Source organism: Carcharodon carcharias, chromosome 15 (assembly GCF_017639515.1).
Source record: "Carcharodon carcharias isolate sCarCar2 chromosome 15, sCarCar2.pri, whole genome shotgun sequence".
Taxonomy (NCBI): domain Eukaryota; kingdom Metazoa; phylum Chordata; class Chondrichthyes; order Lamniformes; family Lamnidae; genus Carcharodon; species Carcharodon carcharias.
This window is the reverse complement of record NC_054481.1, coordinates 59,835,473-59,853,172: the sequence shown is the minus strand read 5'-3', so window position 1 is coordinate 59,853,172 and position 17,700 is coordinate 59,835,473. Positions and strand designations below refer to the sequence as shown.

General features: G+C 43.4%; 1 protein-coding gene across 2 annotated transcripts in view; it reads left to right on the top strand.

Annotated features, from left to right (window-relative positions):
• Positions 1-17,700, top strand: part of si:ch211-14k19.8 (mucin-17) — a 28,378-nt gene that overhangs the window by 8,539 nt on the left and 2,139 nt on the right. Inside the window, exons 3-8 of one of the 2 annotated variants that reach the window (XM_041207384.1) lie at positions 488-546; positions 1,072-1,235; positions 1,938-2,100; positions 6,790-6,981; positions 11,942-12,169; positions 14,887-15,040. In XM_041207384.1, coding sequence (XP_041063318.1) covers positions 488-546; positions 1,072-1,235; positions 1,938-2,100; positions 6,790-6,981; positions 11,942-12,169; positions 14,887-15,040 — 960 coding nt within the window. The remainder of the gene's footprint in view (positions 1-487; positions 547-1,071; positions 1,236-1,937; positions 2,101-6,789; positions 6,982-11,941; positions 12,170-14,886; positions 15,041-17,700) is intronic. The other variant, XM_041207385.1, reaches the window with a different exon arrangement.

Below are 17,700 nucleotides of genomic sequence, written 5' to 3'. Positions count from 1 at the left end.
AGACCCAGTTCCTACAGCTTTGTGGGAGTTATGCAGCAATGTCCAGGCATACGGTGACTTTAATATGAATCAGTAACAATGCAACTCAAGTCTGGATATTAATTCAAGAATGTCATTAATGCAAAACTACGTGTGTGTATGTATGTGGGAACTCCACTGTTTAATCAGCTGTTCCGTCATGGCCTGATTGACAAGTTGCTGCTCACTTATTTAAATTTCCATGTTACTAATTTTCTAAGCATTGTAAGTAAACTGCATTCACAGCTCCAGGAGAGAGCCTTCTGGTTGTTCTCCCTCCCTCTAATTTGGTGTAACAATGAGTAACTGCTTACACTTAGTGTTTACACCATTGGTTAATACTGGGTGAGTGTTCACAATTTAGTGTTTACACCATTGTTAGTGTTGCTGGGTAACTGCTCACATTGGTAGTTATTATATAATCCTACAGGAAAGTGAGATAATTTTCATCATTTTCATCATTCTGCAGGTTTCTCCATTTTATAAGAAACTTCCTGGATTTAAGCAGTTGCTGGTTAAATACTTCAGGTGATTAAAGTTCAACTGATTGAATCACTCATCATGCAATCTAATATTGAGAGTTGTTTTCCCTTTCATTCAATGCAAAGTTGGCACTTACCAGAACTTCTAACATTAATACTCTGCCATTTCCTCCATCATTAATATTGTCAATTAATGCCTCCATCATTATTAATTTGTAGCATTAGAGTTTAATACTTTGTGAACATTGTCTGTGTTTGGGCTGATGTGTTACTGCAGTGTGCTGTTGCTTGTGAGCACTGTGTGTGCGGGCTGTTGCTTGTGGGTGCTGTGTGTGTGCGAGCTGTTGCCTTTGGGCGCTGTGTGTGTGTGTGGGCTATTGCCTGTGGATGATGTCTCTGTGCAGGCTGTTGCCTGTGGGTGCTGTGTGTGTGTGGGGTGTTGCCTGTGGGTGCTGTGTGTGTGTGGGGTGTTGCCTGTGGGTGCTGTGTGTGTGTGCGGGCTGTTGCCTATGGATGATGTATGTGTGCCTGTTCCCAGCTGTTGCCTTATTTTAGTGACCTGTTTCCACAGTGCGGGCAGCGTGTTGATCGAGTTCGATGTTGTCTTCATTGCAAAGGAAATCCAAGCTTACCTGCTGGACCCCAATTCGATCTTCAATGTTACTGGCTTGTACAATGCGATCTTAGGCGGCTTTGAGATTGACAGAGCCCGGGTGCTGAGAGTGTATGTTTCAGGTAACTGTCACCTAACTACTGTCCAAAACCTACCTTTTCTAAACACACACACACCCTGGCCATGGAGGGGAAGGGAGGACTCCCTTTGTCTCCCCTTATACAATCTCTTTCCCTTCTTGTCCCCTGTTCTCTTCAACTTTCTTGAGTTAGGGGTGATCAAAATAAAGTGCTTAAGATGATTAAAGGATTTGATAAGGTAGATAGAGAGATAAATACTGGTGGGTGGAATCGAGAAGAAAGAGGCAGAACCTTAAAATTGGATCTGGGCTGTTTTGAGGCGATGCTAAGAAGCACTTTTACACACAAAGAGTAGTTGAATTCTGTGACACTCTCCCCCTAAAAGGCTGTGGATGCTGGGCTCAATTAAAAATTTCAAAACTAAGTTCAAAAGATTTTTCTTGGGTAAGGGTATTAAGGATTGTAGAACAAAGGTGGGTAAATGGAAATAAGATGCAGATCAGATTGAATGACGAAATATACTGGAGGGGCTGAATAGCTGCCCTGCAGGGGCTGAATGGCCTCCACTCATTCCCTCACTGTTGTTGGTGAAATTCCTACTTTTGTTGTGGGGGGTGGTGGAGAGTTCCCGTGGACCTGGCCCCAGCTAGAATCAGCATCTTCAGGAAAGGAGAGGAGAAATCCCCTCAAATAATAACCAATAAAATGAACTGTTTTGTGTTTTTTTTTTGTCTCTGTCTGCAGAGGATTTCATTGCTTTGTGCGGTGAGGTGTTTTCCTGCCAGACTGGGTTCCAGTGCATTCACAGTGATACGAAGAATGTAAGCTGTACCTCCCTTTGCCACGTTGGCTACTGCAAAAACAGTGGCATCTGCACCCACAACCAGGGCCAGGGGCCCATCTGCCAGTAGGTGACACATTTTTCCACTTGCTCGGAGTGTTTGTTAGTTTCAATATGGACCAGGAAACTCAAAACAACCTTGTGCCAGCTGCTATCCAGCTTACACTCTTGAGATAGGAATAAGAGTTGCCATTTAACCCCTCAAACCTATTCAGCAATTCAATAAGATTATGGCTGATCTGCAACCTAACTCCGTTTACTTGCCTTGCCTCATATCCATTAATACCTTTGTTAACAAAAATCTATCAATCTTTCAATTTTAAAGTTAACAATTGATCCAGCACCAATGTCCATTTGTAGAAGAGTGTTCCAAACTTCCACCACCCTTTGCATGTAGAAGTGTTTCTTAATTTCCTGAAAGGTCTGCCTCCAAATTTTAGACTCTGCCCCCAGTCCTGTATTCTCTAACTAGTGGAAATAGTTTATGCCAATCAACCCTTATCTGTTCCCCTAAATGTCTTGAAAACTTTGGTCAAAGCACCCCTTAATTTTATAATTCAAGAGAGTACAACTCTAGTTTGTTTAATCTCTCCTCATAGTTTAAACTTTTGAGTCCAGGTTTTTTTTTTATATTCGTTTACGAGACGTGGGCATCGCTGGCTACGCCAGCATTTATTGGCCATCCCTCATTGCCTTTGAGAAGGCGGTGGTGAACTGCCTTCTAGAACTGCTGCAGTCCATGTGGTGTAGGTACACCCACAGTGTTGTTGGGGAGTTAGTTCCAGGATTTTGACCCAGTGACAATGAAGGAACAGCGATATATTTCCAAGTCAGGATGGTGAGTGGCTTGGAGGAGAACTTTCAGGTGATGGCGTTCCTATGTGTCTACTGCCCTTGTCCTTCTAAATGGTAGTGGTTATGGGTTTGGAAGGTGCTGTTTAAGGAGGCTTGGGATCTGCAACCTAACTTCGTTCCCTTGCCTCATATCCATTAATACCTTTGTTTAACAAAAATTTATCAATCTTTCAATTTTAAAGTTAACAACTGAACTAGGAGAAAACAGAGTAAAGGGTGAGGATGGTGGTAAATTCCTCAAATACATACGGGAGAACTTTCTTAGTGTGTTTTTAGCCCAGTGAGGAAGGAAGCAATGCTGAATCTAGTTCTAGGGAATATATTAGGGCAAGTGGAGTGTGTACAGTGGGAGAACATTGGATAATAGAGTTGATGATATAATTAGCTTTAAAGTATTTTCACAAAGGAAGAAAGGAAAATCAAAAGTGAAAATAGAAATGGAATAGAGCCAATTTCAGCAATTTCCGAAGGATTATGGCATTGGTAGACTGGAAACAAAAATTGGCCGGGATAACAGCCGGTGAGCAATGACAGGTCTTCAAGAAGGAGATAGTTCTGGTACAATCCAAGCAAATTCCCATAAGAAGGAAAGGTGGGGCCTCCGAGATCCCTGAATGAGGTTAAAATAATGCAGAAAAGCGATGTACAGGTCGAGTATCTTTATCCATGAATCCAAAAACTGCACTATTTTAAACCTCATTGACCCTTAGTACAGAAAGTCTCTGACCTGAGCCGACATGAAACTCGCTGACCGCACCCAACCTTTAGGGTGGGAGGTCTAGTTGTTGCTCTGCACTGTTTACCGTCTCCTACAAGCAGAATCTCAGATGACCCCACAGGTGGGATCTTATTACAGGTACCGTGTATTTATTACTCGGTGGTACATCTTACTTTTCTAGGCATTTTATTTACTTTAGACTATATCTAGCCTAGCTTCCGCCATTGTAATGTAAGTAGGCCTAGGCCTACATGCGGCATACGAAAACTGAAATTTTCTGAAATTCAAAACTCAATTGGTCCCGATGGTTTCAGATAAAGGATACTCAACCTGTATATATGACACACATCAGATACAGAATATAGCAGAAAGCTAGGCAGAGTACAGAGATTGCAGGGAGAAATAGAAAAAGGATATATATAGAAACAGAGAATATAAAAGATTAGTGGGGAATATAAAAGGGAACCCAATCATCTTTCATACTTACAGTATAAGAAGTAAAAAGGTATGGTGCATCAGTTGCTGAGGAAAGCTTGGGTGGAGTTAGCAGAAGTTCTGATCACGTTCTTTCTATCCTCCTTGGATATGGGAGTGGTGCCATTGGTGCAAATGATACACCCCTGTTCAAGGTAGGGGATAAAGATAAAGCTGGTAAATACAGACCAGTCAGTCTAATATCAGTGATGTGAAAACTATTAGAGGGCCATTGTCGAGGACAAAATTAATTCTTATTTGGAGAAGCATCTTTTAATCAGGATATGTTAATCAGCATAAATTTTTTTTTTAAAAAATCATGTGATCTGATTAAGATCTTTGAAGGTAATGCAGTAAGTATTTATATATGGGCTTTCAAAAGACATTAATAAATTACCACATAACACACTTAATTGGAACATATAAGCATGTGGTATATTAAAGATAAGATGGTAATTTGGATATGTAATTGGCTAAGGGATAGGAGGCAAAGAGTATTGGTGAACAGATATTTTTCTGATTGGAGATAAAAATGCAGTGGTGTTCCCTGGGGTTGATATTAGGACCATTGCTTTTTTTAAAATATATATATAAATGACCTGGACTTTGGTGTAAGGAATACGATTTAAAGTTTGAAGATGATGCAAAATTTGGCATTGTAGTCTGTCATGCTCTCCGGAAGTCCTCACTATTTACAGCACTGCCAAATTTTGCAGACTTGTGAAAGATGAAACATAATGCGGATACCATGAAGTGATGTCCTTTGGGAGAAACAACATGGAGAGGTAGTGTAATCTAAATGGTACTATTTTGAGGGGAGGTGCTAAAGAGTAGAAGGGTGTCAGGGTGTATATTCACAAATTCTTGATGCTGCAGAGCAAGCTGGTAAGGCCATTTAAAAATTGTGTGGAAAACCTGTTTTTTAAAATAGGTAATTGAATACAAAAAGAAAGATATTATTCTAAACCTTTGTAATTCACTGGCTAGACCTTGGCATCACACTTTAGGAAAGGTGTCAAGGCACTGGAGAGGAGGTTTATCCGGATGATACCAGGGATGAGGGACTTCAATTATGTGGAGAGATTGGAGAAGTTGGGTTTGTTCCCCTCAGAACAGAAAAGGTTAAGGGGAGACCCAATAGAAATCATGCGGGGTGTTGTTAGAGCAAGGAGAAAGAAATTGTTTCCTTTGGTATTTACCAACCCATCAGCCTAGTCTCATTCATCAGCAAGCTACTGGATGGTATCATCAAACAGCAGTTAATCACCAATAACCTGCTCATCGCTGCTCAGTTTGGGTTCTGCCAGGACCACTCAGCTGCTGACCTCATTATAGCCTTGGTCCAAACATGGACAAAAGTGTTGAATTCCAGAGGTGAAATAAGAGTGACTGCACTTGACACCAAATTCAGCATTGAATCAAGTGTGGCATCAAACAGCCCAAGTAAAATTGAAGTCAATGAGAATTGGGGGAAAGCACTCCATTGATTGGAGTCCTAACTAGTTCAAGAGAAGATGGTTGTGGTTTATGGAGGCCAATCATCTCAGCCCACTATGAAAAAGTTCCTCAGGGCAATATCCTAACTCCAAACATCTTCAGCTGCTTCATCAATAACTTTTCTTCCATCATAAAATTAGAAATGGTTGTGTTCTCAGCAGATTGCACAGTGTTCAGTTCCATTCCTAACTCCTCAGATAATGAGGTAGCTCTGTGACCACCTGCAATAGGACCTGAACAATATTCAGGCTTGTGCTGATGAGTGACAAGTGACACAAAAGCCAGGCAATGATCATCTCCAACAACAGAGGCTGTTGGCATTCAATGCCATTACCATTGTCAAATCCCCCACATTCAACATACCAGGGACCACTACTGACCAACCATTCACCACTAACTGAATCAGTCACATATATATAGTTATAAGTGCGTATCTGAGACAGGAAATTCTGTGGCAAGTAACTCACCTCTGACTCTCCAAAGCCTGTCCACCATCTACAAGTCAAAATTCAGCTGGAATACTCTCCACCTGCCTGGATGTGTGTAAATCCAACAGCACTCAAGGTCACAGTAGTTTGTTTGATTGGAACACCATCTTAAACATTCACTCCTTCCACCACTAGTGCCATATGACCTGCCTTGTGTACCATCTACAAGATGTGCTGCAGCAACTCTCTAAGGCTTCTTCAATAGCACTTCCTAAACCCACAACCTCTGGAAGGACAAGAGCAGCACCACTACCTGCAAGTCTCACACCATTCTGATTTGGAAATATATCATCATTTCCTTCACCATTGCTGGATCAAAATCCTGTAATTGCCACATTATCGAGGCAATTAGGAATGGGAAATAAATGCTGGCCTTGCCACATGTAATGAATAAATAAATATGTGAAAAAAAGAGGCCTTTGATTTAAGATAATTGGCAAAAGAACTGTAGGGGAAATGAGAATTTTTTTTCAAAGGGCTGTTCTGATCTGGAACACTATCTAAAAGGGTGATGGAAACAGATTTCATAGGAACTTTTAGTGGGAATTTGGACATATATTTGACAAAAACTAATTTGGTGGGATACGGGAAAAATGCTGTGCGGGGCTTAATTCGACAGCTCTTTCAAAGAACTGGCACAAGCATGATGGGCTGAATGGCTTACTTCTCTGCTATAAGATTGTTATGGAGTCTCCTGTGAAGAATCATCAAATTGTATTGCAGGTGCCCTGTGGGCATTGATTACTGGTTCATGGGTCCCAGGTGTGATCACAGAATGACCCGGCAGAACCTGATTGGAATCGCACTTGGTGTAGTGCTCAGTCTCCTGGTTGTCATTACTGCTGTTGCGATCGCTATCCTCAGAAGGTTCAAGGTCTTGTTGATTGAGGCCAAAATTGACCAGACGAAAAGCAGGTAAGAGAACACCCATCACAGCTGGTCTCACATCTGTCAGGTGGGGTTGCATCAACTCTAGAGAAAGGGTGGGAATGGGTCATAATGGGAGGGGAGGTGCAGAGAGATCTGTGACCTATGTCTGGGTTCAGACCTCCACGTTTCCCTACAACGGTAGGGATCTGTTAGCTGAATGGCCTGCTTCTGTGCTGTAAATACTATTAATACATTGTAACAGTGACTTTCATGATATCTGCAAATTCATGGGAGCGGGGATTTAAATTCTATCCATGGCCCTCCCCAAGAATGGGGTATCACCCAAATGACCCCCTTGAAGGCAAATGCTTTCAACACTGCACTCGCAATGTGCAGGATGATTCCCTGATGATCTTGCTTCCTCCGTTTTGCAATGCTGCCAGCTAAAATATCACATCTTGAAGAGTAAAGGGGATGGATTTAAATAACATGGAAATTACACCAAAAACTGTGTTGAAATAAAGAGGTAGCTGTATGGAATCCATGAGAATGGGACGGGCAATGATAAAAGTAGGACACATGCAGTAAGGACTCATTGATCATTGGGGCCTGACCTGATTCTCGATGTAGGACAGACAGCTGATTTATAAGGCGTGAGCACAGCTTCATTTGCCACACCTCTGAAGGTTAATTCATATCAGCAAGTTGTGCAAATTGCCTCATTAATATGCATGGTCTATTGGTCTCTGTGCCTCTTGGTTATGTCCTTGTTGCTTTGTGCTGTTCAGATGGATTTAAAGAACTGGATTTAATTAACACATTTATTCTTTCAGTCAAATTACCTCACTCCCACAAGAATGCAGCAGCACAAAGGACACAAGCAAGACACTGCCTTCTCACTATCCCCATCCTCTCTGTCATTTTCTGGCTGTAATCTGTCTTTCTACCTCACTGTGTTTCTCATTCATAAAATCACAGAATGGTTACAACACAGGAGGCCATTCGTCCTATCTTGTCCATGCTGGTTGACTGTAAGAGTAACTCAGCTAGTCCCACTCCCCTGCCCTTCCCCCACAGTCCTGGGCCAGGATTTCCTGGTTGGTGAGTGGGGGGGGTGGGGCCATGGGCGGGATGAGGTTTTGTGTAGGTTTATAAATTTTTACTGAAACTGAAAGTGATGGACATGTCCCCTCATGTGACAGTGACACATGAGGGGACATGTCAGGGAATTTTTTTTTTCTATTTTTAATATTTTTTTAATGTGTAGCCAATCTCCCTGAGGCAGCACTTGGCCTCAGGGAGATGAGTGCACTCTTTCATGTGCATAGTGCTTCCTTGCGGACATCTTGCTGGGTGGGCCTTAATTGGCCCATCCATGTAAAATGGCGGTGTGCCCGCTCTTGAACTTCCCCCCCGACGGGGAGAAAATTCTGCCCCTGCATTTTTTTCTCTTCAGGTACTTATCCAATTTCCTTTTGAAAGCCACAATTGAGTCTGCCTCTACCATACTCTCAGGCAGTGCATTCTAGATCCTAATCACTCACTGCATAATAAAATTCTTCCTCATGTCACCATTGGTTTTTTCATCAATCAACTTAAATTGTGAGCCAGTGGGAACAGTTTCTCGCTATGTACTAAGTCTAGACTCCTCATGATTTTGAACACTTGCTCCAAATCTCCTCTCAACCTTCTCTTAGGAGAACAACCCTAGCTTCTCCAATCTGTCCATATAACTGAAGTCCCTCATCCCTGGAACCTTTTTCATAAATCTTTTCTGCACCCTCTCTAAAGTCTTCTCACCCTCTCTAAAGTGCCCTTAATTGGAAACATTTCTCTATTTGAGGCTGAACCAGTGTTTTATGAAGGTTCATCACAACTTCCTTGCTTTTGTACTCTATGCCTGTATTTCTAAAGCCCAGGATCCTGTATACCTTTTTTAATCATTTTCTCAACCTGCCCTGCATCCTTCAATGATTTGTGCACGTATACCCCTAGGTCTCTCCGCTCTTGTACCCCCTTTAAAATTATACTCTTTATTTTATATTGGCTTTCTTCATTCTTCCTACCAAAATGTATCACATCACACTTCTCTGCATTAAATTTCATCTACCACATGTCCGCCCACTCCGCCAGTCTATGTCCTCTTAAAGCCTATCACTATCCTCTTCACAATTCACAATACCTCTATCTCTCTATCTCGCTGTCTATCTCTTCCCCTGATTCTAGGTCCCTCCCTTTTTACCCATCTCTTCCTTGTCACTCCCCCTCTAATGGTCACAAGGAAGAGGAGTGACTTTGGAATGCTGTGGAAAATGTGGGGAGGGAATGGGACAGATCAAGTGGAAGGAATGGATGAAGTGAAGAGATGGAATGTAGTGGTGAGAGAGGAGATGGAATGGGATCCAGACAGCTCAGCACACCATGTGATTCTGAGATCCACACACCAGGAAGAATCCAAGTTCCAGTCAGGGAATGAGAATTGGCCTCATTGCCTTGGGTTGGGTGAATGGGGGGGAAGGGGGAGCGGTTGCGGTGGGGGTGTGTGGAACGGGACAGGGATGGAAGAAAATTAGCCAGGAATTATACTAAGCTGAAAAGTCATGAACAGAAAAATAAATCTGGAAGGCTGCAGCCCAGTCAGTGAGTGCAGCAGAGTAATAAGCTGGAACACAAATTCAGACAGGGGCTAGTGACCAGACTTCCTCCTGACCCCTGTTTACCCAAAGCAGTTTCTTGTTTCCTGCTCCCCTGAGCTGCATTTCCTCAGCTGCTCATCTCAAAGTTTTGGTTTCAGTGCTAGCAAATGGTATTGCATCACTTGGATGTGAAGGAATCCCGCTCCAGTCTTAACAATAGACTGTTAACTAAGGCAGCCTAGACTTCCACCCAACTCTCCTCCCTCGCTCCCACCCCCTTCCTCCCTTCTCACTCTTCCTTCCCCTTCCCTCTCCATTTCTTTCTCTCTCATCATACCCCTCTTCCCTCCCTAATTCCTTCTCCAACATCTCCCCTCCCTCTCTCCCTTCTTCTCCCTTACCTCACCTCCTTCCCCATTACCCTCCCTTCCTCCCATGCCCCCTTGCTCCCTCCCTACTCTTCCCTGCCTCCCCCACCTTCCTCCTCCCTTCCACTGCTCCCCCACTTCCTTTCTGCTCCCTCAACTTCCATGTCCTCCCTCCCTACCCTACTGCCCCATCTGCTGCCCTGGTCTCCTCCCCTCACTCACTTCTCCCCTCCCTCCCTACCCACTCACTCTCCCCTCCCTCTCTTGCTTGCTTCCTCCCCCTCTCCTCATCCCCCCCAAGTCCCTCCCTCTTCTCTGCTCTCACCCTCATTCTCCTCCCCTCCCTCTCCTTCCCTTCCTCTCACCCATTCCCTCTCTTCCCCAACTCCCTCTCCCTTTCCCATCTCCCTCCATCCAAATCTCTCTCATCTCCTCCCTCCCCTTCCCCCATCTTCCTCCCCCCTTCTCCTCCTCCTTCCCCTCCCCCTTCATGAAATGCTGGAACATTTTGGCATCCATGAAGGATCAAAGGAATTAACTGTTCAGGCATGGCATTGTCACAAGTGGATGAACAGACTGAATGAAGGAACACATCAATATGCTGCTTTGTCAGCTGAGTGTTTGCAACTCTTTCCAATCCCCTGCTGGTGTCAACCCGCTGAGGAAAGTTCACCAGACCCTGGTCAATATCCAGTGCCATGTACAAGTGACCGATGAATATGATTGGGTACAATTAACAACTTGAAGAGATGGTGAAATTAGTCATCTTGATGGTGAAGTTACTACGGATATGTTGAAGAGGTGGTGGAGTTCTGTCACAGGGATGGTTGCACAGTGTTTGATTCCAGGTGCAGCTACTTCTGGTGACGGCACTGAAACATGCTATGTTCTCAGTTGAGTTTGTAGCTCAGGTGGACTTGACCATCACCTAATTCACAGAACCAGTGTGGGGTTTAATGACAGTGCCGTCATGCTGTCCATCACTGTTCCATGTTCTCAAACCTGAAATAAGATTAGTTTGGAACATTACCGTCCAACATACTGCCTTTTAACAGTCTAACCACTCTGGTATGTAGAAATTGAGGCGTGCTGGTGGAAGCGGATGTTTCCTTGACTCCAAGCTAGGCAACAGCTGAAACTCTCTCTACAAGTCCTTGAAGCCCGTCTTGAATTTTCCTTTTTATTGTTTGAGTTTTACTAACAGGCCCCAGGGAGTCAGAGAGAAACAAAGAAATGCATAACAGCACCAGATCTGTCCAACATAATATCACTTAGAAACCTTTTGGGGATCCATAGCCGAGATGGAGTGTGTACATATGCACACACACAACACAAACAGCGTATATATATATATCATATAGATGGCTAGTGTGTGGTTCAGAATAACGCCAACGGCATGAGATCAATTCCTGTTCTGGCTGAGGTGGATTTGGAACCTGCCTCCTTGCCTGCCCCTGAGATTGGAAGGCAATGACAAATCACCAGACAAAAAACTGCTAAGAAAACAGCTCAGGATTAAGCATCAACAGACAATGAGCCACGAATCTGCTTTTGTGCAGAGCACAGATAAATGAGTGTATTTTTATATTAACACATATGGTTATCTTATGCCTGAGCGACTATCTCAGTGTGTGAAAGAGCAGTGTCTAGCCCACTGTCCCAGCTGGTGGAAGACAAGAGCCTGACCTCCCTGTAACGGTTCCATCCCCTGTGCTTCATTCAGTTTTTTTACCCTCTCCCGCTAACTTTGCTCTGAAACCAGCTAGCAGAAGGCACCAGGCTTCTGGAGACTCCATTCATAATTTTCAGTATGGACCGATCTAACTGTCACCCAGTGTTGGCAGAGCTGGAACTCAGGACTGACTAGTAGACCGAAACATGGGTAGAAACTCTTCACCCGTGCCCTGTCATCCCAGGCAAAGCTCAGACTGAGTGCTCAGGGACCAGACTCAAACACTTTCAGGAAGTGATGTTGTCACCTTTCTATTTTTCCCTCTCCAGTTACAAGCGCTTCAGTCGGTTTGATGATTTCTCCAATCAATACCAGTCCCAGTCCTGGCTCAACTACTCAGTCAGTTCTTTGGACAATCCTGGCTTCAGTAACTCAGATGAGCTGATCCACCTGCAGATGTTGGACAGCAGTTACTACTCCTGTCATGAGGAGTCTGTGACAGGTACCTACAGCAGCTGGAGGACAGCCCCCCACGATCGATCAACCTTCAGGCACAGGTAAAGACCATTAGTAAGAAAACAAACTACAAATAAAAGACAGAAATTGGTGGAATTGTATAAAAGTTAGAGACAAGAAAACACTCACATCCAAGTCCACACTGTTTTGTCAGGATCTGACTCTCTGGTGCCCTGACTTTCCAGTCAGCGAAAGATAGCCTTACATTTATATAGTGCCTTTCACAATCTCAGGATGTTCCCAAACTCTTGAAAGTGAACAAAGTACTTTTGAGGTGTAGTCACTTGTAATATAGGAAAGGCAGCAGCAAATTTATGCACAGAAGATCTCACAAACAGCAATATTGTCAATGATCATATGATAATGACCAGATAATTTTTTTTTCAGTGATGTTGGTTGATAGATAAATATTGACCGGAACAATGGGAATAACTCCCACGCTCTTCTGAATAGTGTAACTGGATCTTTTACATCCACCTGAGAAGGCAAACAGGGCCTTGGTTTAATGTTTCATCCTCCTCACCTCCAACAATGCAGCACTCCATCAGTTAGCACTGGAGCATTAGCCTGGATTTTCTGTTTAAGTCTCTGGAGTTGGTCTTGAACCCACAGTCTTCTGACTCAGAGGCTAGACTGTGACCCACTGAGCCATGGCTGGTTGAAAGCCTGTCTCTGGTGCCTAGACTCTCTCAGCCTTAAACACTACATCCTGACCAAGTAGATTCCAAATGTTTCTCTGAAATTGGGATCTCAAACTGCCTGTGACTTTTGCTACTATAAAGACATTTGTTTGATGTTACCGGACAGGTTTACAACGATTTTTAGGATAGTAAGAGGTTAAGTTTTGCTCCTGTTTTTGAAATTCTCAGTTGGTGGGTGGATGTTGGGAAGTTTGCCACGATCCTGAAATAACATCCGTAGTGAGATTCGGGCGGTGACCAGGGCGAGAGACAAACAAAGCTTCCCCACCCCACCCCAACAGACCAGCCCCATCCCCTCGTCACCCTGCATTATCAAAGGGGCTGCAGTTGCTTTTTCCTTTAACCTTAACCTTGTTAATTAAGAAGGTGCCGCTCAGAGTCCAGTCCCCAGAAAGCTAAACTGAGTTTAGTTCCCACTGATAGCACTGAATAATTACCAGTGTTAGCTCCACCCAATTAATCTTAAAACCAACACAAGTCAGTGAATGAGGGGCCCATCCCGTGACTGAGTCAAGGCCAGACTCAATTGAGCCTCAATATTTTTGTATTCTTCACAGGATGTGGGCATTGCTGGCTAGGTCAGCATTGTTTACCCATCTCTAATTGCCCTTGAGAAGGCAGTGGTGAGCTGCCTTCTTGAACCACTGCAGTCCATATGGTATAGGTACACCCACAGTGTACATTTTGAAGGAACAGCGATATTGTTCCAAATCAGGATGCTGTGTAGCTTGGAGGGGAACCTGTAGGTGGTAGCGTTCCCATGCATCTGTTACCCTTGTCTTTCTAGGAAATAAAGGTCACGAGTTTGGTGCATTCAAAAGAGCTTTGATGATTTGCTGCAGTGCATTTTGCAGATGGTACACACTCCTGCCACTGTGCTTCGGTGGTGGAATGAGTGTTTAAGATTGTGGATGGGGTGCAAATCAAGCGGGCTGCTTTGTCCTGGTTGGTGTCTACCTTCTTCAATGTTGTTGGAGCTGCGCTCATCCAGGCAAATGGAGAAGATTTCACCACGCTCCTGCCTTGTGCATGTGTGATGCTGGGGACGTCAGGAGGAGGCTGAAATTGATCATCCTGTCAGCACTTCTGGCTGAAGATGGTTGCAAATACTTCAATCTTGTCTTTTGCAATCATGTGCTGGGCTCCCCCATCACTGAGCCTCCTCCTCTTCCATTTTGTTTAATTGTCCACTACCATTCATGACTGGATGTGGCAGGATTGTAGAGCTTAGATCTGATCTATTGCATGTTGCTTCCGCTGATTGGCATGCAAGTAGTCCTGTGTCACTTTATTAGATAGACACCTCATTTTTAGGTATGCCTGGTGCTGCTTCTGGTTCTCTTCATCGAACCAAGGTTGAAATCCCAGCTTGATGGACTGGGGCACATTCTGGGCCATGAGGTTACAGATTCTGGTTGAATACAGTTCTGCTGCTTCTGACAGCCCATAGTGTCGTATGGATACCCAGTTTTGAGTTGCAAAACTGGGTATCCATACGACAGATACGGATGGCAAATTTCCTTCTCGAAAGGACATTAGTGAAGTAGGTAGGCTTTTACAACAATCAACAATAGTTTCATGGTCACCATTACTGAGACTAGCTTTTAATTCTGAATTCATTAATTGAAATGCCAGTAGCTGCCGTGGTGGGATTTGAAACCAGAGTATTAGCCTGGGCCCCTGGATTGCTCCTCCAATGACTATTACTATAGCACCAGCTCCCCCTTGGGCTGTGTTGAGTCTGCTGATCCCAAGCTGAGTGGCAGGGGAAATAAGGGGAGGTGGAGGTGATTGGAACGTTGAGCAGGAAAGGAGTTTTGGGGAAGGCAGAGGAAAATCACCCAGAGTTTCCATACCTAATTACTAATCTGTTGGAAAGTGCACATACAGATGTAAGCAGAGGAGAGTTGCTGATGGTCATTCAGAAGCTGAGATTTCCAATGGTCAGCTGCTAACTTAGGGACGCTCAGTAGTGCAATGATTTTCCACTCATAGTACTCTGAATGCTGGCTGTGCCCAAATGAGTCATTTTTTTGAAGTTAACTTTTTTGCTTTAGTTTACAAAACAACCTGGACGTCAGTATCAACAGCATCAATGAGCACGCTGGGGACTCTGGAAAAGCCAGTGACTTGTCTGTTTACAGCTGGCCCATTGAACCTCTCCAGTGGTCACCCTTTCCAATCCTGTACCAGCTGAGCAGGGACAGACCTGTAAGTATTCACTTCAATCAATCTTTTTTTCTAATTTTTTTGGTATTAGACCTCACATTATTAACCTGGTTCCAGATCACCAGCAGGAAGCACTAGCAAATATCCATAGACAAATGCTTTGGGATCTTCTTTCCTTCCTGCAGGAAGGTGCTATGGTTCCCGCTCAGACCAGGAAGCACGTGGAAGTAGGGCTAAGAGTGCCCATTCTCCATGTCAGCACTCTGATGTTCAAATGCAAATACCCTACACAAATCCAAATCACCAAAGCAGTCCAGCAGAATGGCCTGATCCTGTCCCTCATTGTACATACAACGTACGAAGTAGGCCATTCAGTCCCTTGAAACTGCTCCACCATTCAATACAATCATGGCTGATCTGCTTGTATTTTGAGTTCTATATTCCCATAACCTTTTGATTCCCTTGCTTAACAAGAATCTATCTACCTCTGCCTTAAAAATATTTAGTTGCTCCGCTTCCATGGCCCTTCTATGGCAGAGAGTTCTAAAGTTGCACAACTCTGAGAAAAAAAAAATTCTCATCTCTGCCCTAAAAGGGCAACCTTAATTTTAAAACAGTGCCCTTTAGTTCTGGACTCACCCACAAGAAGAAACATCCTTTCCACGTCCACCTTGCCAAGACCATTCAGGATCTTATACACGTCAATCAAGTCTCTAAACTTCAGTGGAAACGAGCCCAGTCTGTCTCTGCTCAATCCTGGTATCAATCTAGTAAACCTCCTCTGAACCACCTCCAAATGCATTTACATCCTTCCTGAAATAAGGAGACCAAAATTGTGCACAGTATTTGAGATGTGGTCTCACCAATTCCCAGTATAACTAAAACATAATATCCTTACTTTTATGTTCAACTCCTGTTATAATAAAACATTCCATTAGCCTTCTTGATTACATGCTGTACCTGCATATTAACTTTTTGCGACTCATGCACGAGAACATCTAGATCCCTCTGCACCTTGGAATTCTGCAGTTGTTCTCTGTTTAAGTAATATTCTACATTTTTTATTCTTGTTGCAAAAGTGAACAACTTCACATGTTCCCACATTATACTCCATCTGCCAGATTCTTGCCCACTCACACAACCTATCTACATCTGTCTGCAACCTCATTCCTCTTCACAACATACTTTCCCAACAATCTTTGTGTCATCTTGCAAATTTAGCCTTTTTAAAATTAATTTATGGGATGTGGGCTTTGCTGGCTGGGCCAGCATTCATTGTCCATCCCTAGTTGCCCTTGAGAAGGTGGTACTGAGATGCCTTCTTGAACTGCTGCAGTCCACATGGTCCCCTCATCTAAGTCATTGAAGTAAATTGTAAAAGATTGAGGCCCCAGCACAGACTCCTGTGGGACTCCACAGGGTGTCACATCTTGCCGATCAAAGACCCACTTATGCATACATGCTCATTTTCTGCCAGCCAGCCAATCCTCTATCCAGGCTAATGTTACTCCTCACCTACACCATGAGCTTTTATTTTCCAACTACAGGCTTCTGTTTATCCACAGAATATGTTACTACTTCCAAGAACTATAATAAACTGGTTTAACATGATTTCCCTTTCACAAAACCATGTTGACTCTTCCCAATTACCTTGTATTTTTTTAAGTACCCAGCTATAACCTCTTTAATGATCGACTCTAGTACCTTCCCCACAGACCGTCAAGCTAACTGGCCTATGGTTTCCTGTTTTCTGCCTCCCTCCCTTCTTGAATAGAGGTTTTATATTTGCTGCTTTCCAGTCTGATGGAACTTTTCCAGAATCTAGGGAATTTTATAAAATTAACACCAACATCTACTATCTCATTTGCCACATCTCAAGACCCTGGGATGCAGTCCATCTGGAACCGGAGACTTGTCAGCCTGCAGCTTCATCAGGTTGCTCAGTACTGCTTCCCTAGTGATTGTAATTTCACCAAATTCTTCTGTCTCCTCCACCTCCTGGTTACTGGAATGTTTTTATATCCTCTATAGTGAAGACTGAAGCAAAATATTTCATTTTCATCTGCCATTTTCTTATTATTTCTCCATTCTTACTTGAGGACCAACACTCACTTTACCTACTCTTTTCCTGTTTAAATTCCTGTTGAAACTCTTGCTCCATGTTATTACATTTCCAGCTAGCTTCCTCTCATACTCTAAATTTCTTACTCCTAATTAACCTTTTAGTCATTCTTTGCTGTTCTTTACATTCTAACCAATCACCTGACCTGCCACACATCTTTGTACAGTTATATACTTTTTCCTTAAGTATGATGCTTTCCTTAACTTTGGTTAACCATGGATGGTGGGTTCTCCCTTTAGAATTTTCCTTTATTGGAGGAATATACTTGAGTATCCTGAAAATCCCCTTAACCATCTGCCACTGCTTCTCTATTAATCTATCTAGCCTAATATCCCAGTTAACTTCAGCTAGCTCAGCTTTCATGCCCGCATAGTTGCCCTTATGTAAGTTTAAAATGCTAGTTTTAGACCCGCTCTGCTCCCTTTCAGATTGGATGTAAAATTCAATCATTTTGTGGTCACTGCTATCTAGGGGTGCCTTCACCCTGAGGTCATTAATTAATCCTGTCGCATTACACAATACCAACACTTGTAGTGAAGTTTCCTGTTTGTTCAGCCCAGGGGCAGTGTGATGTGCCACA